Below are 25,202 nucleotides of genomic sequence, written 5' to 3'. Positions count from 1 at the left end.
CAAAGAGGAAGAGGCCAGGAGCAGGGAGCACCTGCACGAGATGCTGAGGCCAAGAACAGAGGGTGTGAGGATGCAGAGGTCAGGGCGGGGGCAAGCGGGGCGTCCCAGAGAAAATGGCTCAGAATCAGACGATAATCTGCTATGTGTCATTCTACTCTCCACCTTTGTTCTAGTAACGTCCTCCTCCCCCAGGGGACAGCGGCTTGCTGCGGAATAGTGCTCGTGGCCTTGGCTCCGCTGCAGGATCCCAGAAGTCGTTTAGCCTGTGGGCCTCTGTTCCCTCCCCTGTTGAGTGAAAAGAGTAAGTGGATAATCTCCAAGGTCCTTCCAACTGCAGTTCTGGGTCTGGCATTCTGTTCGGTATCCAGTTTTATTTAAGGTGGAAAAATAAACTAAGCCACCAGGGGGCCCCACGACACTTATCTATCCAGAGCACCAAACTCTGCAAATAAATATTTCTAGAAATTCCCTCCAGCCTGTTCTAGTATAATAAAATCTCTTGTATTTGCTTAGTATGAAATGCAAGGGAGAAAACAGGGCATTAAAGTCAATGTTTGTAAAATCTCTAACAAAGTAGTACAATAAAGTTTTAAATTGACCTACAATTCATTTTTTTAAAGGCCAAATGACCATTTCTATATAATACCCTTGATTTGTAGCACATCCTGAACCCTGAAAAATAAGGTTGCAGCTCCACCGTTAACCAAGCACAATACAATGAGCTATGGGCTTGGTTCTTTGAGTAGAGATAATATTTTCCATAAAACAAGTTTTAATATCTCTTATATCGGCATGGCATTTTATTCATGAGGGGTAAAAGAAATCTAATGAGAGTAAAAAAAATAATTAGAAGTCTGGATGTGACGTATGTGGGCCGCCGGCCTGCTGAGAAGCAATTCAAAGGAAATGCTCACAAAAAGTTAGCTCTCTGTGGATAAGGCCTTGCCCTCTGTATCTCATTTCCATTTTGTGTGATGCCTCAAGGCTCACAGCATAAACATACCCTTTATTTGGGAAGGGAGATGCACCAAAAAGAGAGGAGCGTGATGGCCACTATCTATCACTGTCCCCTAAGACAGGCCTATGTGCTCCAGTGACTCCAGGGCCCTGAGTGGCCCTTTCCGTTCTCACGGCCTCTCCTCATCCCCAGTGACCACACAGATGGCCTATCCGACACCTGATTTCACAGCCTCTTCACCTGGTCGCAGACATTCTTCTCAAGCCTCTTTCAGCCACGGAAACGAACATACGACTGCATTCCCCTCCTCTGGCAAGCTCTTCAGCCAGGTTTCCCCCGTCACCTGTGAGCATTTGCTTCTCCCCTAACCTGGCCCTGCCTGGCGGTCCCTCTCTATCTGCCCCTCCTGTAAAACCTGCCTGTCAACCCTGGTCGTAGGCAGTGAGACAATTCCATGTGGCTCTTCCGTCACATAGAATCTCTCACTTTTACCACACACCCCCGGTGCCAGTGACAAACCCTCGGTCACCTCTCTTGGGTCCCACTGTCTCACTCCACTAGAGACCACGGAGAGATGCTAGCAAACACCCTACGGGCTGAGGCTACTACAAATCCACGCGAACGGCCACAGGCTCTTCACAGCTGCTTGGAAACTAAGCTGCTTTTCCCAAGGCGACCACACTGCCCAAAGTATAAACATCGTCCTTGGTTTGTTTTCTTTTTGCGGAAGATCTTCCTTTATCTTTGCAGGTGTGGCAAAACATGTTTTCTTAACACTGAGTCCATTTCCTTCCTGTCTTTGCGATGGGCGAGGATCGAGTCACTTGGGTCGCATCCCGCGGCTGCCTGGCAGCCCTTTACTGTCCCTTCCTGGTCTGCTGCTGCCACATGTTACTGTTCCGACACAGGCCACGCTTCTTGGGTTGCGATTCACTTTCGATCTCGATGGCATTTCACCTTCAGCTTCAGAGAGATAACGGTGAAGGAGGTCAGTCCGTGCCACCCTAAAATATGCCACTCGGGTCTGTTGATTGTTTTGAGCCAAAGTCACATGAGAAGTAGCAGATACAAGGAGAGGCTTTCTCTGAACCCCGTCATCTGCCGGAAAACAGATCCTCCAAAAGGAGCTCAATGTCATAAACCTGCTCCCATGCAGAGTCCTCAACAGGGAGGCTGACGGGAGCGCAGGCCAGAGGCCTACCTGACCTCATACCCGGACCAGCTTCATCCCCCGTCTCCTCGGCCCGTGTGTCTTTCCTGGAAGTTATTTATTCCCCACTAAGCAGCCAATAGCCTCCCTCCCCTTCCTCTGTGAAGATCGTTTATGAGCGCTCAAAAATCTCACCGCTTCGTTTTAGGTATTCAGTTTTTATTCCCTGTGGTGCCCCTGTGCACATATTAAAATGAATAACTTTGTATGCCTTTTCCCCTGTTAATCAACTTGTTGCCCGTTTATTTCATAGACTCAGTTACAGTTCTCAGGTGGGGAGGGACGTCTTCCACCCCTACAGCAGCCCATGGGGACTGGCATTTCCTTCCCTTCCCCTGGGATCGACTCCACAGCCCCGTCCCTGCTCCCTCCACCACCGGCCGGGCCCCACCTGCCGACTGGACTGCATCGCCCTGTCCCAGCAGAGGAGGAGGCTGATGGGTGAATGTGTTTCCCATACCGAGACCTCCTGTTTGCACCTTTGTTCCCAGAGCCTCCTCCCTTCTCCTGGGCCTCAGACTGCACGCAAGATACAGTCAGATCCCTCAGCCTGATTTAAGGCCATCTGTCATCCAGAGTCTTTATACGAACACTCAGGCCCAGCAGAACCGGTTTATTCATTGTTTCCTGACCACATCAAGCACATTCCCACCTCCTAAATATATGATTATGAGAAGGAGAGAGGCTGATGAGTGATGATACTACACAATCTTATCTTTTCCCAAGAAACAGAAAACTTTAACAGGTCAGTCTTAACACACGTGCAATGCTGGTTCTTCTCTTAAGTTTTCACGAAGAGAAAAATGCAAAACAAGGGAGGTACTTAGGAACGAAAAGTGCTGCTTCCTTTCTGAAAGAGCAGAAAACTCGACATGATAAGGGAAATAAAAGTTAATGCTTACTGAACCCAAGCCATATGCCAACACAGAAATAGCCTTATTAAATCCTAACAGCCCCATAAAATAATGTGTTAGCCTCATTTTACCAGTGACAACACAGGCTTAGAGAGGTAAAGTAATTCGCTCAAGCAGGTTGGTGGGTCATAGGAGCAATGAAATGAAAACCCCTGCTCACACCCTTCTTGAAACACCCCATTTCTCTACCGCTCCTACTTACCACCTGCAGAATTTGACCAAGTTCTGGAGGAAGGCAGCTTTGTTAGAACAAGTACATTTGTGGTGTGCGTGCGCGCGTGTACATATTTGTGTGTGAAAGTTTCTCCAGGAGGCCCATTTCAGATTCCAAACTACAAATCATTTTAGTGTATTTGGATATTGAAATAAACTACATAAATGTATCTGAAGCATCCCTAAGTAATTAGCTCTTTGGAGATTTCAAAAGTGGCATAAATAATGAGGGTTGATCCCTATACTCATTATTAATTGCCATCCTTTCCTAAATCAGACAACTTTTTTAAATGAAGCAAAAAAACCCTTTCTGTGATGCAAGACAACAACTCACTCACCATTGCAGGTCTACTGTTAGCTGCCAGAAGCTCATCATAAGCTCAGCAAAAAAATTTTCCTAAAGCAGAATCTGTCCGTATGTCTACAGACAAAACACCTTGCTGTATTTATAATACAATGGGTGGCTTTAAAGTTCACGTGCTTGGAATTCAAACTGAGATATGGCTTCCAAAGAAGAAGACTGTAGAAAACTACAGTCAATGGGAACGCCAGGCTCCCAGTCAGAAACCAGCTGCTGGCCACATAGTGTCCGACAGTCTGACTTTGCCTGTACCCTCTCTCATGAGATAAACTAGCAGGCTCTTAACTGATGTCCTATTTGGGAATGTGTCCTACCAGCATATTGCCCAGGCTCCTAAGCCAGATGCTTACTTAGTAAGGCACGCTCATGACAGAGCTGGCCAGCAAAGGGAGCCGTTGGGGACGTGGGGCACTGCCACCAGGCCACGTTCTCATTCAAAGAGTGACTTTCAGCAGAACCGTTCCGTAGACACCCGGGGCATCCTTCAGCAAGGAAGCCAGAAGGCCAGTTACACAAGGGGGGAGGTTTGCAGCTCATTGCACAGGAGCCAACAGAAGTAATGCCTGCTTGGGTGTCATTGCTAGGGTAATAATGGGGGCGTCGTAATCTATAGTTTTAATATGAACACTTCACCTAAAATATCACATGGTGTGCTTGCGTGTGATATTGCTAGGTTACAGAATTACATGCTTATGATTTTGTAATAAAAAGGGGCGTTACTTGTGCCAGACCTGTATTTTTAAGATCCGACAGTCAAGAAAATAACAAGCTTTTCGAAAACAAGCCTTTGTGTTGGAGAAGCAGAGAAGGAAGGAAAGAGGAGGCAAGGACATATTCCTCAATATTACATTCTCTAGGTATTCCGTGATGTCTGTAATTAACAAGTTTGGCAATCATCATTAATGAGGGAAGACCTGTGGAACTAATAAATAGAGGATTCAGCGTCCTGAAGATGACCTGTGACTCACAAGAGCCAAGTGTCTAAAAGGACACTTGAACAATCCACTCGAAGTTCATTTTAAGAACCATAAAACTAATGCCATGTTCTTGAAAGACACATCCTGCATTAGGTTTACCTGATTAATAGTCAAGGAGAAGTTCTAAAAACATCTGTTAAAAATAAGATGTAGGCCCTGGCCGAGTGGTTCAGTCGCGGGAGCGTCATCCCGTATACCAAAGGGTTGCGGGCTTGACTCCCAGCCAGGCCACACATCTAGGCTGCAAGTTGGGTCCCTGGCGCGGCGCGTATGGGACGCAACTGATCAATGCTTCTCTCTCAAATCAATAAACACGCTCAGATGAGGATTTTAAAAAAATAATAATGCATGGGATTTCCATCCATTTTAAAGGAAAAGGAGAGAGAAGGGTGTCTCTGAACAATCAAGACACCTGAAATTGGTGCAGCTACATGAACTGAGACTTCTAGCTAAGCTACGTGCGGGGCAGCGCAAGCTGGCACCTCAGAGAGAGGGTGAAGCCCTGGCCATCCTGAGCCAGCGCCTGGCGGGCATGCTTAGTGCCCGAAGGGCTGCTGAGACACAGCTACCTCTAAGCAGTGGGAAATAAAAACATTCAAAAGTCATAAAGTTGTTAGGAGGCGCCTGGATGAAAGGCAACATCATAAATCTAAAATACAAACAATTAAAGTAAGACGTCAACATTTGAAGTCCACAAATTCCCATCTCCTTGCCAGGTACTACAATGCAAATACATCGAATAAATCCCTACCAATTCAGGTATTTTTTTTTAACTGGTCAAAAGCCATTTTGTTTGTGCAGTTGTTGAACAAAGGACACATTCTTTTTTTTTTTCTTTGCTAGAAAATACTATCCAACACGTCTTAGAACTGATCAGAGAATGCAAACAGAGTGACTTGTAGAGGGAGGAGGAGGAGATGCAGGGCCAGGAAGGAGGAGGAAAAGAGAAGGAAGGAAGGAAGGAAGGAAGGAAGGGAGGGAGGGAGGGAAGGAAGAAAGGAAGGAAGGGAGGGAGGGAAGAAAGGAAGGAAGGGAGGAAGGAAGAAAGGAAGGAAGGGAGGAAGGAAGAAAGGAAGGAAGGGAGGAAGGAAGGAAGGAAGGAAGGAAGGAAGGAAGGAAGGAAGGAAGGAAGGGAGGAAGGAGGGAAGGGAGGGAGGAAGGAAGGAAAAAGAAAGCCAGCCATGACACAGAAAGGAAATGGAGTAATAGTGGTCAGGGTAAAAAAAATGAGCAATGTGTAAGCCTCTGTTGTAACCCAATTTGACCACGCGCACATGTGCTCTGAAGAAAGAACAGTTCCATGTGCCTCTCTACATGTTGCTAGATCTCATTTTAGCGGGAGAAGGGGTAAATTTAGAGGAAATTCAGATATGTAGGTGTATATATGTGACCCTCTCTCCTCACAGGCTACCCGAGAGTCTCTGAAACCAACCAGATTCTGAATTCAGGGGTCCATTCCATATCATTCCTAGAAACTAAGAATAGTTCTGGAAACAAGGCTGAGTCTTGAAAATGCGGCCAGAACGTCCAGAATGATCTCATTACTCCCCGACCCCCCGTCCGCCGCTGCAGCTCGAACCGGAAGACTGTCCTGTGAACGACGCGGCGGGCTGGTAGGCAGCCAGGGCCTCCTCGGGCTTCTGAGCCCCGCGCCTCCCCTGCCCCGGGCAGCACCTCTTGGCTCTCACGGAACCCACTAGTCCTCACGGAGCTGTGGGCTCCCAGCCTCTGCAGCTCCTGCTGTCGGGACGTGAAGGCACCTGGGCAGCGGTCAGCATTGGAAGGAATAAAAACGCAGAAATGGTGACGTCAATCTGAGCAGCCACGCGGGTTACATGCTGGAGATTCCCAGATGTTAGAGGAGTTTCCTGATACGATGCTAAGGGCTAGACCTGATCGCCTGGGTTTAGGTCCACGATTTGTAAACAGGGGTTATTTTAAAGAGGGTGCGTTTAACGTCCAGCCTTTGCACATCCCTCTAGACAAGGAATTCAGAATGAAAGGAAAGGCCAAATGGCAAGTCCCACAGCTACGTTTTGAATGACTTACCTCAACTTCGACTTTTGTGAAGGGCTGGCAGAAGGTGAGCACACAAAGCTGAAAGCTGAAGAGGAAGAAGAGAAGGTCCCCTTTACAAGATAATACAAGGATCATTTAATGTCACTTAGCAACCCCCTTCTCTACGCACAGCACCCCTGGTCCCATTTCATACATATTGTGGGTTTTAAATGCCACGCAGCGATTTCATCACTTCTTGGGCTCAGACAACTATTTTTGACATTCAAAAGTTCAGTCATGACATGCAATACCATACACGTGTGTGTGAGTCAGAGCCACAGCCCAGCAGACTAAACACTGGATCTGAAGTCTCCTGGACAGCTCAGACGCACAGGCCTCCGTCCCTAGAGAAACTACCCAAGGCCACATGTTAAGGGACATAAACGTGCTTCCAGGAGGACTCCTGAATAGAGCATTACATTACTAAGCTCTTTTCTGATACTTGAAAAACAATCTCAGTTGGCCTTTCTTAAAAGCAGAAACTTTATCACGAGGGTCTCAGTTACTAATAAATGTTTTCATTGTGGGGAAATTTTCTGAAACGTTTCAAATTTCATTGTAAAGCTAGGCCAAGGCTTTCATGGAACTGGTTATAATCAACCCTCTCAAAGATAACTTTTGGAATAGTTGCTCCATCCTGAAGCTTTTTCTTAAAAAAGATCTTTTTAATTTATTTTTAGAGAGAGGGAAAGGGAGGGAGAGAAATGTCAATGTGTGGTTGCCTCTTGTACGACCCCAGCTGGGGACCTGGCCTGCAACCCAGGCTTGTGCCCCGAATGGGAATCAAACCAGCGACTCTGGTTTGCAGGCAGGCACTCAATCCACTGAGCCACCCCAGCCAGGGCCTTCCTGAAGCTTCTAGTATATATTTAGACTCTCTGGATAAGATTTCTATGGGATTTTAATTTAACCTCACATAGAAATCTGGGTCAGAGTGGATTCAAGTACATGTTTATGAAAACAATCAACCAAGTTTTTTTTTGTTGTTGTTGCTATTAAGAAACTAAAATACTCCCTGACTGGTGTGGCTCAGTTAGTTGGGCCTCATCCCACAAGGTGAAGGTTCACTGGTTCAATTCCCGGTCAGGGCACATGCTTGGGTTGTGTGTTTGGTTCCCAGTTGGGACACTTGCGGGAGGCGACCGACCAATGTTTCTCTCTTACACTGATGTTTCTCTCCCTTTCTTTCTGCCTCCCTCCTCTCTCTAAAAATAAATAAATAAAATCTTTTTTTAAAAAAAAGAAACTAAAATATGATTTAACTGCAAAAAATTACTTGAAGGGACTTAGGATAAAAACTTTAGGAAGTTAAACAGGGAATTTAGTTAAAGAGGAAATTTAGGAAATAGATCTGCCAATTCCATAATTAATTACACATTTTTAATATAAGTATCAATTCTCAAACCTTCCATCTGCAAGGGAAAAAAACTTTTTTTCACTGCCTGCCAAGCAAACCAGGTCAATTCATATTATCTGCCATAAAGTGTATTATTCTTTAATTATTTGTGTTTTGGATGTTAGTGATTTGAGTAGAGCCTTCTGTTCTGAAAATTCTAAATGCTGCAGGAATAAAGAAATAAAACCACATGTAAGATCTCAGTACACCTGTGTCGTCCACGCCACACGCACACCACGCAGCACTTCTGGGAGGGACGCGAAGCGGGTTGCCCAGGGCTGCTCCCTCTCCGAGAGCGTCAGCCTCTCTCCCCCAGGGCGTCTGCTTCGGGCTAGAATCTCTTCCTCAGAATCCGAGGCCAGGGTGGCACCCGAGCAAAGCCGCGGAGGGATCTGCCCCAGCAGCGACAGTCGACAGTGGCAGCGCTGCCTGCTGGGGCGCAGGGCAGGAGGCCGAGGTGGGAAGGGGGGTTCCCAGGGCAAGGCGCAGTGTGGCATCTGGACAAAACCAAGCTGTGCCTTTCGAAGGGTTTGTCTTGGTTTCTAAGTCCTAAGAACTCTTCAACTCTGACCATGTGTTTTTCTTCTTGTCTGAATTCTCTCTCCTCTTTCCTCTCCCCCTTTATCACAACTTCCCAGGGTAGGAGGCTAACGGAACTGAAGTCCTCTATTTTCTAACCCTGGTCCCCCTTCCAGAAAAGCCTTCTCTTATTCGACCTTCAGATCTGCCCGGGGAGGAGAAGCCGTCCTGGCTGAGCAGTGAACCCAACGCCACCGTCTCCTCAAGGAACGCGACCTGCAAAGGCCCCAGAGATGGCTCTCGGGATGACACAAAGGCCGCAGGAAACACAAACACACCACCCCCCTGATTTGGAGGCCCTTTTTCTACAATGCCCTCACACTCCTTGTTTCCCCTCCTTTTTTCTTGTATAAAAACTGAAAACCAGTCATTCAAAACTAGTAGCGCCATGAAACACATATTCTAACCAAATGAATAAATAAATAAACTGATTTCCTGAGGAGTTAATGCAATGCCTCAACAGCCTTTACGATGTATGTCCTTTATTGTCGGTGTCGTCTACTTACCTTCAAGGACTGGAACCTAAGGGAACATAAGGATCCCACATGTTAACCGACAAGGACAGACGGAACTGGTTCATCGGCTGGCTACCTATTCTGACTCACATTTCTTATTGCAAAGTGATTCGCACACCCAAAATAGAGAAAGTAACTATTTAAAAAAATATGACTTTCAGAAGTTGTTTGGATTGTCTAAATTAAAGGTTAGTCTAAAGGAGCCCACAGTATTCTTTAAGGCAAACGATTCCCTTTCAAATATTTCCAAGCGGTTGTCACTTGTCCGCCAATAATGTTTCTTGAGTTCTATATATAACGTATCAGAAGGCATCGCTGGAAAAGCCCTGGGCACAGCCCTCAAATCCACGTGTTTTACGTGGTTCCCACCAAAACGCACACAGGCTGTGAACAGCGAGAGGGACTCCACATGCCCTGTTCTGTTTAAAGTCCTGTTTCACTTCAGCTTGCTTAATAGTGAAACTATATTCTTTTCCTGTCTGTGAAGGGTTTTTAGAAACTGCTGAGGCCTGTGTTTTTACCATCCCACACCAAAACTGAAAGCTTGGTTCGCTATTTTTTCAACTCACATTTCAGGTCGTATGACTAAACCACTCTTGGCCGCTTAAACCAGCAGTTAGGAAAATAACAATGAGGATGTTGGGTAATGCTAAATCTTCAATGAAAATGAAGCCACAAAATTAAAGCTAGATACTGGTCACTGGTTTGTTAGAATGTTTCTTAAAAGTTGGTAGATAAGGATTTAAGACCCGTTAGAATGGGACACGGCTTCACTCCCGTACCTGGGAGACGCGGTGGGGTTAAGGGGCAAGATGGTGACGCTCTGTACGGAGACGTACCAGTTGCAAGATTTAAGGATCTGATTAGAAATCTTTACTTTCATGGAGCAAGTCTTTTATAAAGATCTTTTTCTTCACTAGGATTTAAAATGTATATAAATAAGAGATAAGAACGACTTACAATGTATATCCTTGCCAAGTCCAAGTCACAGTATCCTAAAATAACAAAAGTATTTAAACTGTTAGTTCAGAGGATACCAAACGAAACAAAACCCTGGCTTTCACATTGGCGTTCATGTACTTTCTGAATGAAAGGCAATAGGTTGTAAAATAAAACAAGCGTGTTTGCAGTCTCGGATTACATATCTCCATAGCAAAGCTCCGTCTTCCTTATGTAACCACCTTTTCATGGAGCTAAGTTGCTCTGAATTTTTAAAAACCTAGCATGCATGCTTAGCTATTTTTCTCTGAATGTGAACATATCTGGATAATGAATTTGTTTACAAAACCCAAAATACATCAGTTTTCCAAAAAAGAGAGAGTAATTTGGGAGAAAAAGATTTAAGTAATGCAAAGTGAAGGAAGTTGAACAAATGGCAAATGCAAACCCACTGCCAGAAATACAATGAGTAAAAGTCTGATTGATTTTAAGTCTAACTACGGGTGTCCAGGGTTGAGAAACCAGCCACTGAACAGAAAGCTGTCTTGATCGAGAACTTTTAATCTGAAATAACATAGGTCATTAACAACTACATCTTGCCTTTTGATGGAAATTCCCTAGTAATTAAAGTTTCTCTTAGTACCAAAACACCCTCCAAAACCCTGTGCTTGGGGAACTGGCGAGATAATCAATGTCTAGAAGACAGCCAGCTGCCTCGCTGGAGCAGCGGGGACAATTTCCGGAGCCAGCTGGGGACTTCCTTGAGGGTTGTTGGTTCCTTCTAAATATTGTCTTGTTTACGTTGCTTGCCAGGACTCTCACAGCTAGTAAGTACCGAGCCAGTAATGAAACGTCAAGCCTATCCCAAATTTACCCTGCCTCTTCAATCCCTGTCTACCCGCAGTGACCAGTGAATCAGGAAAAATGTCCTTCTGTTAATGAAAATCACAAACTTTTGCACGTTTCCTACTGAGACTCCCAACCGGGGACTTCATCGTATCATTGTCGTGACAATAGGGCAGAAGCTAAGGGAGCGTCCTCCTGTGGCTCAGTCGCAGCAAAACCACAACGCAATACTGGCATCAGCAAATGCGGGCCTATCTTGCCAACGGTGAAAAACCGCACACGGCCAGGAGACGGAGTCTCCTTCCCATCCGCTTCCGCCATGGATCGGGTCGGGCCTTCCGTCACAGCGCGGACGGGGCCCGGGGGCTGCGAGCTGTCGGGAGTGCGGGGCCGTGCTCCCGCGGCGACCGTCGGGCCTTACCAGCTCGTTTGGGTATCGGAGGAGGACTGGCTGCACAGGGACTCCCGGGATGAAGGCTCCTATAACCACGACAGAGACTTTAGAGCGTGTTCTTTGCATGAGCACAAGCTTTACAATAGAGAAAAGAAAGTATACATATATATATATATATATAAAGACACACATACACTGCATGTTTTAAGAGTACACATGAAACAAAAAACTAGTGACTAAATGTTGGTAAATCCCTAGTGTTTACCAAAATGGGAGACTGGGGAAATTCAGAACTATGTACGCAAAATATGAAATGTTGTGCCAAGTCACTTAAGATACTCATTTATGTACATCTCCATTTTCCGAATACCTATTATGTGACAGGGTTTGTTTGCTGTTTGTTTGTTTGTTTATTAGGTAATGGCAGAGGAAAATAAGAACACCTAGACGAAACCAAATGCTCGAAGCAAGAACTGCCACAGTTGCTGGAAGTGAGTTCTAACTTTGGCTTTGAGCATTCTAGCAGCTGGTACAGACGCATTTCATAGGATTACAATGACTATAACATTACATATAAAATTACACATTACTATGAAATGCACGACTTGATAATATTTAAAAAAATGAAGTGAACCTTAGAAGGTATTATAATGATAATTGACATGTGTTTTCTACTCGATGGCACAGGGCCCCGCGTGTCTGTGACAGCCGCCTTGGAGGAAAAGAAAAATCGCCTGTGGTTCTGCTCACACACACACACTCACTCACTTTCCCCCCTTCCCCAAGGAAGAAGTGGCTGTGATACCAAAAGAGAAAGTAAAGAAGTGCGCTCTGTAGCTTCACAGCATTAAGAACTTTTTCTTGGAAAAGAAGAAAGGCTCAGAGAAAACCAGCGAGTTATTTTGTGTGTTAATTATCAAATCATTCAAGAGATCTCCCACACTATTTTGTCACAATACATAATTTAATTTCTCACCTGGTTTAAAAGTAATCAAACAGGAGCGATTAGTACAAGTACCTTCTGGGAAAACTAGTATCTTGGGAGAAAAGGAATAGATTTAATATTTCAGTCTAATTAATAGGTTAGCTTATCATTCACTTTCTGATTACTTCATAAATAGCTGCCAATTCTTATCAAGCAAAGCTGAAATTGAAGGCTAACCCTTGATTCCAATGCAAGCTAAAATGGGATGATAGGTTTTTGGTTTTCTTCTAAAAGAAGTGTAATCTGACCAGTAAGATAATTAGAAAATAGATTAAAGCTTTGAATGGAGTATACACTTAGCAAATGTTTCTTGATGATACCTAGGATCTGCACAGACTCAGAAGATGCAGACCTAAGTCATGGCCAAGTGTACATTTAGACAATATTACATTCTTTCTGCGGCTGCTATACATCCTTAACCAAGCCATTTCCTACTTCTTTGTTTCAGTTCTCTCAATAAATGATACTCACTCCCAACAACATGCAAGGAGGGAAAACTGCTTACAGTACATTTTATGCTTTTTCTTGAATTAGTTGACCTAAGAAACACAATTTAATATCTTTTTGAGGAAGTACTTTTAGCTTTTAACATATTCCCCTGTTTTCCATGTGAAAGATCGGCAGTAGCCAGTTTTCCATCAGCTGAATGAAATAACAACTTGATTTTCTGAAGTGTTTAGAATTTAGCAACGAACAAATTGCCAAGTACAATACATAAAACACAACAGAAAATGCCTGCTCCCCCAGCACCTAATAATGTGTATTTTATAGTAATTAGAGAAGGAAACATCATTAGGCTAAATTGCCACCATAAAAGGTCACTTGTAAAATTAAAGTTATGAATAGGTGCCGTTCCACCTTCCTATTAAAAAAAAAAAATCGGTTTCCTACAGCAATGGGATCCAACATGATTCATTCAGTGGCCATTCTATAGCCACACTATTAACAATGAATCGTGAAGTCTCCAAGCTGGAGCGGGCATGAGAAGTCCTCTGGCATTTCTAACGCTGGACTTCTTTCTGCAATATCCCTCACAAGTGGTTGCTCAACCAGTGCCTGAAAATTCCAGAAAAGGATTCCAAATCAGACGAATTTGCCTCTGGACAGGAAGTCCCTCGGGTGGAGCAAAATGAGCTGAAATCTTCCTCCGTGTTAACTTCCACCTACCAGGCCTAGATAGGTTTGTCGGATCCAAAGAGAAAAATGGAACCCTTCTTCCCAGTCGCTTCTTAGACCTTTCCTCACATGCCTTGGCTTCTACAACCTCCTGGCGGGTCACAGACTCTCTGGGCTCTAACAGCCACGCATCATCACGGACGGCCAGGTCACTGCGGGCCCCTCAGCTCTGCCGGGCGTCACTGGCTCTCCCCTGGGCAAAGGCAGAGGCACGCCTGCCAGTGTCGCCCACCGCGCTTCCTTTATCCCATTAATGCTGCCCCTCTCCCACCGCCAGGAGGCACCCATTCCAGGGGCAGGGGTTGCTGAGATGGTCAAGTTTGAAAGCTTCCACAGGTGACTCTGGTAGGCGCCCCCCGTCAAACTGCAGAGCACTGTCTCAGTGCAGCTCAGACAAGCGTGAGGATCTTCATGACCTTTTTAGTAAACCCACCGGACGGTTGAGTACGACTGAGCATTAGCATCTCCTCTGTTTCAAGGTAAATAAACTCAAGAGGCAGGGAATTACGTTTTATAACCCAAAGTAAAAATTGGCTCAAAGCATTTGGAAGATAAAAAAACAAAAAATGATACTTGTAAATCCATGGAGTATCTCATGGGGAGGAGGGCTTCTTAAGGCTCACTCGCCTATTCTGCTTCTGTTACGCTAAAGACGCCTAGCACAGGCGTCCCTGAGCTAATGCTGTCTGTGGAGCCAAGTGAACATGTTTACAAGTGCACGATAAATAGACTCTCAAGGTAGTCACGCTCACATCTGCCACGTTTTACCTGGGGCCACTCCCCTCCCGAGGTGGCTCGCCGGATTATTTCGTTTATTGTGTTCTTCCGGGAATCCGGATCTACGCGGGATACCAACACCGGCTGCAGCGCCCGTAACAGTCCTTTTCAACAAAACAGATTCACAATCAAGTCTTTTTTTTTTTTTTTTTTTTTTTTTTTAGCTAAAGCTACCAAAATAAGAACACAGGCGAAATCATGAAGAACTGTTATGAAAATGAAAATGAATAAGAAAAACAACTTTAAAAATACCCTCTGATTCAAAGTTTATTAGAACTTTGTTTCTGGTTTCAAAAGGAGGGGTGGATAGTCATACCTAAAAAAATAGTCCATTGATGTAACAGAAATGAGCAGCAGGAATATGAAAAAAAGGAGATGCAATTTACTCCCTAAAGGTCTTCTTCCTCAGCTGACACTAAAACTTCGAAATGTGCTACAAGGTCATCTGGTTTTATTTTAGGGACAGCCTGAAAACCAATTATATGACTTCATGGCACACAGGAGTCAGAAGCTATTATTCCTCATTTTACTAACATTTTCAGCACAGCAGTCTTCTAAGTACATAACTTCCTAGCACACGCAAAGTAAAACTGCATGTACCAAAAACCCATTGCTACATGATTTTTCAGGTAAAAGCCTTATTACATAAAGCGGGGGGGTTACGTTGAAAAAAAGCATCTTTCTTAGCTGAATGACAAAGCTGCAAGAATGACTATTATTTCTGCAGAGCTCCAGAGCAACATCACGCAAGCTTCACGCTCACTCTCTCATCGCCTGGCGCTTGCAGAGGCCTTGAAACACCAGGGGACAGTTACTTGGAAACTAATACCCCAGACAGAGAGACCCAAGCATCCAGTGGGAAAAGCATTTCCCTTGCTTTGTTATTTTTTTTATGACAGGAAGCACTATTGTTCCACATCGTAATTTTCAAAGAGTTACACACTGGTCCCTCATGGAGAAGTGGGGGAAATGAAGAAAGCAGAGTTTGGAGACAAACATAGTGTGTTCATCAGCCTAATGCCCCGAAGGGAAATTCATGAACTAGCGTGAGGTGGGTGGTTTCACAGATCCTGTGCTTCAATTCGCTCTCTCCCCCAAGAAAGAAAAATCATCAAGCATGTTTGGTATTTGAAACACTGGTCTTTTTTATGTAAGAACAGGAAGAGATGATGGTACAGTGATAAAAATCAGATTTTAAAAGATATATATGGGGACATATACAGGGAAGGCTAATGTTTTTTCATCAAGTCATTCCTTTAACATCGTATCTCATTAAAAGAAAGCAAGTATGTTTGAAATCGTTCATTATTTTAAAAGTTCCTGAAAAGTCTACCACTAAACTAAATATATTTTTTTTAAGTTTGAGGCATGAGCGCGAAAATGTTTTATCTCTGTCACCTTACAAGTACTTACTGCCAATCAGAGGGACCTGCACGTTCTCATTTCGAGAAACCAGGGAAGGTAACCCCGCTACGACGCAGGCGATCCCGTCGAAGAAGGATGAATGAGGGGCGGCGACCAAGATGGGCGCTTCCCCGGGGTCCGCGATCTTTCCTGTCACAGTCACTATAAATCCCATTGAGAAGAACATGGCACGGCCCAGAAACTTCAAAACTGGCTGAGTGAGTTTCCTTCGAATATACATAGAGAAAAGTCAGAATTAGCTTCGCTCATCGCTGGGCTCTGCTTTAAAACACAATGCAAAAACGAGAGCATAGACCAGAACACTTCATTTGGAAATATATGCTGAGAAGAAGAGCTCACACTTCCAACGGGGCACTACCTTCCAGGCACAAATAATATACGTGCTACATATATTAATTTCTTTAATCCTCAGCCCAACTTTATAAAATAGGTATTATTTATTATTGCCCCCCTTTTCCAGACAGCGAAACTGAGGCAACAGAGAAGTAATTTTACCAAGGACCTATGGCTAGTAAGTGGCTCCATTCTCCTTGGACTCTAAAGTGAAAAGAATGAGTTTGAATTGATGACACACGTCCCTCTGAGAAATTCAAATCAGTAATGCCCTTCAAAGCAGCCACCTTGGGGATCTGTCTGTGTAGTAACAAAAGTGCCGCTCTCTCCCCAAACACTTTTAGAATTTTTTGCTGAAACTGTCCTCAGAGTGATTTTAAGAATAATTTTTTTTAAAAAGTTAGCTTTCACAGACATCATCATGGATCTTAAGAAAATTCACTTTCTCACTTCCTTGGAACCAAGATGCACTGAAACAATTCCAGAAATCTCATAGCTGCCTTTTCCAAAAGAATCTGTCCTTAAAGATTAATTCGTTCATCAAACTGTGTTGGGAACTGTGTGGACCCACATGACAAGTAAGGCCCAGTCGCTGTCCTTGATGAGCTCAGATGAGTAGAGAAACAAAAATATATTCCTGGAAATGCAAACACAGGGTGGACATCTCAGCATGCAAGTAAGCATACAGCTCTTCATGAAAAACAGAAACGCTGTGCATACCCTGCCCTCAGGCCACGAATGAGAGCTTTAAAAAAATGGACTTCCTATCTAGTTTTCTCAACCATCTTGTGATATTATAGTGAGGAACTATTAAGCAACGAGCTACTGAGGAAGTTGCCCTGGCTTTTATTTCGCAGTGAGAAGTGAGACATAGACCAACCATTCCAGAGAGCACAAAGGACTGTCTCTCCCCTTCTTGACCTTTCGTTTAGAGTTAAGATCTCTATTTATGTCAGGATAAAAAGCTCACCCTTTCATGATTTCTGACTGACAGAGATGCAGCTTCCGACAACTACGTTCCAAAGTATCCCGTATTCCAAGTCGTGAGACACTTCTACTTATAATGTTTTTTAAAAATGGCTAAAAGTCTAGTGCTGCATGATAACTCCAATGTTACCTGTTTGAGAGGTGGTGGGGATACTGGCTTAACTGACAAAAGTAGGACTGTCCTTCCCAACACTTATCTGATCTGTTTTCTGGATATTTAGCCTACTCCTTCCTTCATCACAGGTTTCTATAAGCCATTAACAACAGCAACCGAGGAAATAATTGAAAGGAATGAGCAAGTAGTGAAACATATCACTCACAGTACATTTTCAGTGACTACAACCTTGGGCTATAAAACACAGAGGTGTGATTTGCAAGGACTGAAGTGGGGCTTATTTCTCCTGAGGCATCGCCAGCCATGGAGCTGGGTCCACTTCCAGCCAGCCTTGTGGCTCCTGTTGACATTTGTTCACTAAAACATGAATTGAACAGCGAGTTGCGTATTTCTGAAAAAGTTCCTTAAACAGCATTTCTCAAAATTTTGGAAGGACAGACATATTCTCATTTGAGATTTGGAGGAAAGGAACAGACCCTAGTGTAAAAAAAAAAAAAAAAAAAAAAAAAAAAGGGCACAACCTCCGAGAGTCTAACAATGCCCTAAAACTTATGTATGGATTTCTAGCATATCCAGGGACTGCACGCGAAGAACCTTCGCTTTCAGGACATAGCAGAGATGGCAACAAGTGGACTCTGCCCGATGGGAATGAACCTTTACTAGTAACTTTAACTTATCATCCGTCTGGTCTCAAACAATGTGAATTACATAATGCTTGCAAAGCAGTGCCGGGGGCCTCGACGCCTCAACGCTAATGCTTAATAAAGCCAGGCTCTGCTGAGCCATAGTTAAATGGTCGTTAATAATAATCACTGAAGTAATGCATGAATATACTGTAACTGACCCACTTGATAATAGCACTTAATAAAGTATATAGTTTTTTAGAGAGGAGAAAAAGCAAACATAAAAAAAAAAAGCCAGGTATTTTTCAACTTGAATGGTTTAGTTATATTAATGGGGTCTTTGAGAATCAGGGATCTATCACTTTTTGGCAGTCATTCAGAAAACAAAATATTTTACTATTAGGACATGATGACTTCAACAGAAGATCATCTGTTCTTGGGCAGTAATTTGTACATATGATAAAGTAAGAACGGTTTCATCTGAGAAACAGAAATAAGTAATTAAAATTGAGTAGGTAGCAGCAGTTAGATCAATCTATTGATCACTAAACTATGATAAACCCTTCTTTATCTTGATTTATCTAGTATGTAGACACAACTATTTCTTACCTCCTCCAACCGGTGACTGGGTGGGTTGGCTTTTCAGGACGGCACAGGGTTGCAATTGCAGCAAACGGCCATGCCAGTATCAAAACTATTGCAACGAATAAGGCACGAATGGGAAGCAGGAAAATTCCAAGGCAGAAAGTCTGAAAGCCAAAATTTAATCAAAATAAATAAATAAATAAATAAATAAGTGGCTGGATCATTATAAAATGTCACTGGCCATGTATGAGAATGTCAGCCATAGTACATCCTGACCAGCCTTTGGTGTTGAGAGTCTTTTTAAAATATTGATTTTATTAAGATATCATTTACATAAAATAAAATGCACCTGTTTTAAGTGTAGGGGTTATGAGTTTTTTTAATGTATATTGCTACATAAACACCACCAAAACCAACACATAGAACATCTCTGTCACCCCACAAAGGTCCACTGTGCCTCTCTGCAGCCTATACACCCTCTCAGCCCTTGGCAACCACTGAGACTTTCTTTCACCATACTTTTGCCTGTTCTAGACTGTCATATAAATTAAATCACACAATACGTACTTTTATGTCTGGCTTCTTCACTTCATATTTTTGAGATTCAACAGTGCTGCTCTGTGTGTTAGTAGTATAGTTCTTTTTCATTGTGGAGTAGGATTCCATTGTATAAATACACAAGTATTACAATTCAGTTATCCATTCATCTGTTCATGGACAGTTGACATACTAAACATTTTTAGCTATTATGAATGTAGCTCCTATGGACATTAATGGTCAAGTCCCTGTGTGAACATATATTTTCATTTCTTTGGGGGTGAAATTGTTGGATCAGGGTATGCTTAACATTGTAAGGCACTGCCAAACTGTTTTCCAAAGTGGTTGTACCATTTCATAGCTCCATTAACAAAGTATGAAAGTTCCCGTTGCTCCCCATTTGCACCGTATTTGGTGTTGTCAGTCTTTGCAGCCACTCAAGTGGGTGAAAAGTGCTATCTCATTGAGGTTTTAACTCATACTTTCTTGATAAGCAGTGATACTGAGCACATTTTTCAGGCGTTTCTTGGTTATCCCTTTGACTTATTTCAAGTGTCTTTTCAAATCTTTGGCCCATTTTATTGGGTTGTTAGTTTTATTATACCAACTTGTAGGAGTTCTTTATATGTTATACATAAACGTGAAAACATGTTCTCCTAGTCCATGGCTTGCCTTTTCAATTTCTTAATGGTACCTTTTGATGAGAATTGTAATGCTCACAAAAACTAATTTATTTTATTTTTATTCTGTTCTGTGTCCTTTCTAAGAAATCTTTACCTACTTCAAGGTCATGAAGATATTTTCTATTTTCTTCTTCTTCTAGAAGCTGTATGATTTTAGCTTTTATGTTTCAGCCTATGTCCACCTAAAATTATTTTTCTGCATGTGGTGTGCAGTAGGGAATCAAGGTTCATTTTTATCCATAGATTTACCTAGTTGTACCAATGCCATCGGCTGAAAAGAGCTGACATCCCCCAATGAATTTTCTTGGCAATTTTGTCAAAAATCAATTGAACATATATGTGTGGGTTCTCTGTTCTGTTCCACTGATCTGTCTATTCATCTATCCTGTCAAAATTTTCCACTCTCTTCATTGCTGTAGCTTTGTAGTAAGTCTTGAAATCGGGTATCTCCAACTTTTTCTTCTTCCAACTGTTTTTGGGCCAATCTAGATCCTTTCCATTTCGATATGCATTTCAGAATTAATCTGTCAGTTTCCATACAAACAAAAAAGCCTGTTGAGATTTTTACTGGGATAGATAGGTGCCCTTCGTTAGATTGAGAGAGGTCCCTTTTATTCCTATTTTACTGAGAATTTTCTCAAACATCAGTAGTTGCTGACTTTTGACAAACGAGTTAACAATATTTCTGTTTCTATCGAAATGATCATATGCTTCTTTCCATATGTTTTGCTAATATGATGAGTTACATTGAAATGTAAATTTTTGTATGTTAAACCAACCTTGCATTCCTGAAATAAGCCAAACTTTTAAGGATAAATTTTACCTTTTCTACATATTGCTGTATTCGACCTGCTGATATTTTGTTGAGAGTTCTTATGTCTATGATCATGAAGGAAATTGGTCTAAATTTCCACTTCTTAAAACACCTTTTCCAGACTTTGAAACAATGCTAGCCACATTTTATCTATTGTGTCTTCATTTTCATTTATCTCAAAGTATTTACTAGCTCTTTTTATGATTTCTCCTTTGAACCACTGATTACTTAGAAACATGTTATTTAACCTCCACACATTTGTGAATTTCTCAGATTTTCTTGTTACTGATTTCTAATTTGTAATTTCAATCCATTGTGGTTATAGAATAATGTATTATTATAATCCTTTTATACTTACTAAGGCTTGTTTTATGACCTATTATAATTGTCTATTTTGGTGAATGTTCCATTGGTACATAAGAATATAAGAATGTGTTTTCTGCTGTTGTTGGGTAGAGTATATTTATACATGTATATATATGGTATAGATGATTATAATGTTATTTAGGTCTTCTATTTCCTTGTTGACATTGTGTTTCACTGTTCTACCACTGCTGCAAGTGGGGAATTGAAGTCTCTAACTACTTTTGCTGAATTGTTTATTTTTCCCTTCAATCTATCAGTTTTGCTTTGTGTATTTAGGGTTCTATTGTTAGATGCATAAATGGTTATAGTTGCTTTATCTTCTTGATGAATCAACCCCCTGTCATTATAAAATGTTCTTTTATTTCTAGTTTTCTGTCTTAAAGTCTACTTTATCTAATATTAATATAGCCCCTCTGGTTCTCTATTGGTTACTGTTTCCACGGTATATCTTTTTTGGTCCTTTGACTTTCAACCTGTTTGGGTCTTTGAATTGAAAGTGTGTCTTTTTTAGACAGCATATAGTTACAAGCTTTTTCTTGTAAGTTTTTGGGTTAGCTTATTGTTTGCCTCAATTATTATTCATTGCCTCAGGCAGCTGTGCTGTTAAGGAGTTGCCTCTGATTATTTCTGACAAACACCCTCAGAGAAAAGACTGCAGTGGGTTGGCTTCAAGGCAGGTCAAATAAAGACAGTCTGGCAAATGACCAAGATATAATCTTGAATGCAGAAAAAAAAAATATAACCATAGCATACACCCTGAAGGTAAAGTTGAAATGAGGTTATAGCATATTCATACATTTACTAACTTTCAAAATGAGCAGCTAACATGGATTTTAATTGAGTGAGTTGTCAAATATTGGGTAACTTTTTATTTCTGTGCCACTTCCAGGCTGGCAACAAATAATAGTATTTAACAGCAAACCATTTCTTGAGTAACTCTGACAAATTAGGAGGATTCTCTATCCTATTTCCATTTGGTAATATGTCATCTCTGTAGGGAGACATTCTTTTAACGCTCTATCAGGGTTACCCTCTTCTCTGGATTGTCTTCATTGCACTCACTAAAATGTGAAATTATATGTTTTTGTACTTGTTCATTTTTCTCAGTGAAATGTAAGCTTTAGATAGGCAGCATCTTTATTTCTCTTGTTCACTTCTGTATCTCCAGAGAACTGCATTGTGCCTGGCACACTGTAGGCATTCAACAAATATTTTTGTACAGTAAATGACCCCCATTACTACTATGAAACACTTACTTCCATTCCATATTCTACTGAGGAAATGAGACGTAGGCTACTTTTTTCCATGCCACTAAGTAACAGACCCTTAAATAGTTAAAAAGAGGAGGAGCAAAGCTAAGCCCTAATACGAGATGCAAAAGTGATAACAGTCCTTAAGCAAGACATTGATCATCATCTAAGATTAAATTTGAATTCAAGTTAAATTTAGTCTGAATTGCTCATATTAAGTCATACTTAAAGTATATCCATCTTTTAAACTAGAAAATATAGCCAACATTGTTTTTCAGTTATGTCTATTCAAAAGTTCCTTTTATCTAGCCCATTCAAGCCATTAAAACCTATTTTGTATCTCTGGATTACATGAATTTTTAATTTTTAAAAAATACCCAGGCTATATTCAACTCCATTCAATGCAAGTAGTAAATTTTAAGTACCACATTAAAAACGTAGACAACAAATAGCCTAAGAAAACGATCAGTATTAAGATCAGCAAACAAGCCCTGGCTGGTGTGGCTCACTGGGCTGGGCATGGTCCTGCAAACTGAAAGATCACAGGTACAATTTCCGGTCAGAGCACATGCCAGGCTCCGGGTTTGGTCCTGGTCTGGGCACGTGCGAGAGGCAATGGATCAATGTTTCTCTCTCACATCCATGTTTCTCTCCCTCTTTTTCTCCCTAACCCTCCCCTCTCTCTAAAATTAATTTTAAACAAAGAAAAATTTTTTAAAAAGATCAGCAAACAATACCAGATTCTTTCACACATTACCTCACTTTAATTTTAACCCTCTTTTGATATATTATTATTCCAACTTAACAGATGAGAAAAGTGGGGCTTAGAGCCATTAAGAGACTTGACCAAAGTCAAACAGTTAATAGATGGCAGGTCTGAGATGTTTTCTGACCAAGACTGGTGATCCTCCCATGTAATACAACTCTTGCAGAGTTATTTTGAAGTGCACCCGACACAGTAACAGGCCATGATATCAAAAAAAAAAAAAAAAAAAAAAAAATTTAGGTGCAATATAAATACTTTGATCCTCTTTCAAAAAATACGAGGCCAAATAAATGGACACACTTTCATTTAAATATGAATGATTTGGTTAAAATTAATCTTGAATGATAGTCCATGTACTCAGAAGCGTTTCTAAAATTTTAAGATACACCTATCGGTCCACAGACTCGAAGACCAGTTTTACACATTTCATTTCTTCACGAAGAGCTATTACTACATTATCTCCCTCTTCCCCTCTCACGCCCTTCTTCCACCAGACACCCAGCTATCATTGCTCGAACTACCACCCACGCTCTTAGCCCCGCACTGAACCCGCGACCACGGAGAGGACCGTGGTTCCGGTGCATTCATGTAGGTTGTGCAAAAATTACACTATTTCAAATCTAAAGTAAAGAAACTTGTGATATGGACAAGAAACCATCAAAACGATTTTTTTTTCCATACAGACCACACAGGACATGGTCTATCTTGTTCTTTGATCACTAACTTCACCAAAGAGGAAGTCCAAAGAGTGAATGTGACTGTTAATGGTAAAAAGCAAAGCTTTACAAGAAAAAGGAAAGGAAACTTCCTTTTTTGTATGTAGCCATTTAACAGTGGGAGAGTCTGGACTACCTTCCATCCATGAGTCTACAAGTGTGTGGGTGAAGACTCATGCAGAACCAAAACCTCTTAAAATAACCTTAAGCTGAACCCCGTTGTCCCTTTTCCTAGATTCTGATGTCATACCCTGATGCCCCTGCTCACCTCGATCCTCTCGGGGCCTGATTCGTTGTCCTAATTCCAGACCCAGGCTCTTTGGCCGGGGAGCGGGGCGGCGGCGGGGGCGGGGGCGGGGGGTGGGCCGCGGGCAGGACCGGGAGGCCTTCCCCAAACCCGCTCTCCTGTGGTAGGTTGCCCCCCCCCCGCCCCCGCTACATTCTCAGGAACTCGATTTTTCATTTCCCTATCTCAGCAGGCAATGAATGTTTCCTTTCCGATCCCCATGTTCTCTGCATCTTCTGTTCATACATCGCCCTCGGACCATCCTCCATGGGCCCTCCACGCTCAGACCCACATCTCTGCCCCTTGCAGAGTCACGGCCCCCGCGTAAGCCCCTCTCTCTCACATCGACACCTCTTTCCTTCTTCCTCGGAGCCTTGGCTCCCCATACTCGCGCCCCCCTCAGACGCCTCCCTTGTCACACCTATGGCACCCTAGGACGTGTCACCTCTACCTGGACCTGCCTCCTCTCCCAGCCCCACGCCCCTCACCTGGCTGCGCCTCCTCCCTCGGACCCACGCCCCTCACCTGGCTGCGCCTCCTCCCTCGGACCCACGCCCCTCACCTGGCTGCGCCTCCTCCCTCAGACCCACGCCCCTCACCTGGATGCGCCTCCTCCCTCGGACCCACGCCCCTCACCTGGATGCGCCTCCTCCCTCGGACCCACGCCCCTCACCTGGACGCGTCTCGCTGTGCTCAACCGCGTCTGCTGCACGAAGGGGTTGCGCACGGGGGGCGGGAAGAAGGACGCTTGGCGGGGCACCCTCGGCGGCCGCAGCGCCGCGATCCTGACGTCCGCGCCCGGCACCGTGGCCGCCACGGCGGCCGCCTCGGCGCACCGGCTCATGGCGGAGCCGGGCCTCGGACCCGACAGAAGCGACACGCGAGGAACGCAAGAGCAGAGTCGCAGCCAAGATTGAGTCGGAGCTGCACGGGAGTCCCAGAGCGGCGGAGCCTCTGCGCAGGCGCCGAAGTTACTTATCGCCCTGTGGTCTCGCCCCGCCCCTCTGGTTCTGAACGCGCCAGGTACTGGCTCCACCCCCTGAACGCTAGCCCCACCCTCCTAGTTATCTGGCTCTGCCCTGGTGCGATAGCTCTCTGCCCCCTTCGAAGCGCGTGGCTCTCCCTCAGACCAGCTCACACCAGAGAGGGTTTAGGCAGAGTTAGTTCTCCGTTTTAGGGTCAGGCAGGCCGGGACTTCCAGGCGGTTCTACCGGCTTTGCGATGTTGTCCAAATCACTATCTCCATGACCCTGTTGCCTCCTTCTGTAATAGGGGAATCAACAGAACCTGAATCCAGCTAGTGCAGGGGGGGACCCTGGGCTTGCACCGTTAAGTGAGTTAATATACCCAGGCTGGATTTTAATTCTGGTGTACGTTTTGCTTTTGTTTACATCTGTATGAGTTGGAGGTTTATGTTA

General features: G+C 43.3%; 1 protein-coding gene across 1 annotated transcript in view; it reads right to left on the bottom strand.

The window, feature by feature from the left end:
- Positions 1 to 24,733, bottom strand: part of LPCAT2 (lysophosphatidylcholine acyltransferase 2) — a 53,982-nt gene extending 29,249 nt beyond the window's left edge. Inside the window, exons 1-8 of the mRNA XM_054570346.1 lie at positions 24,458 to 24,733; positions 18,391 to 18,530; positions 15,712 to 15,929; positions 14,290 to 14,402; positions 12,337 to 12,397; positions 11,388 to 11,446; positions 10,142 to 10,176; positions 6,683 to 6,737 (exon numbers count right to left, since the gene is read on the bottom strand). Of these exons, the coding sequence (XP_054426321.1) occupies positions 6,683 to 6,737; positions 10,142 to 10,176; positions 11,388 to 11,446; positions 12,337 to 12,397; positions 14,290 to 14,402; positions 15,712 to 15,929; positions 18,391 to 18,530; positions 24,458 to 24,628 (852 nt within the window). The 5' untranslated portion in view covers positions 24,629 to 24,733. The remainder of the gene's footprint in view (positions 1 to 6,682; positions 6,738 to 10,141; positions 10,177 to 11,387; positions 11,447 to 12,336; positions 12,398 to 14,289; positions 14,403 to 15,711; positions 15,930 to 18,390; positions 18,531 to 24,457) is intronic.
- Between the last annotated feature and the right edge of the window lie 469 nt (positions 24,734 to 25,202).

Source organism: Pteronotus mesoamericanus, unplaced genomic scaffold (genome assembly GCF_021234165.1).
Source record: "Pteronotus mesoamericanus isolate MK-2021 breed Mesoamerican mustached bat unplaced genomic scaffold, CSHL_Meso_final contig_202, whole genome shotgun sequence".
In the NCBI taxonomy this organism is placed as follows: Eukaryota; Metazoa; Chordata; class Mammalia; order Chiroptera; family Mormoopidae; genus Pteronotus; species Pteronotus mesoamericanus.
The sequence above is the reverse complement of the archived record's forward strand: the minus strand, read 5'-3'. Positions and strand labels throughout refer to the sequence as shown.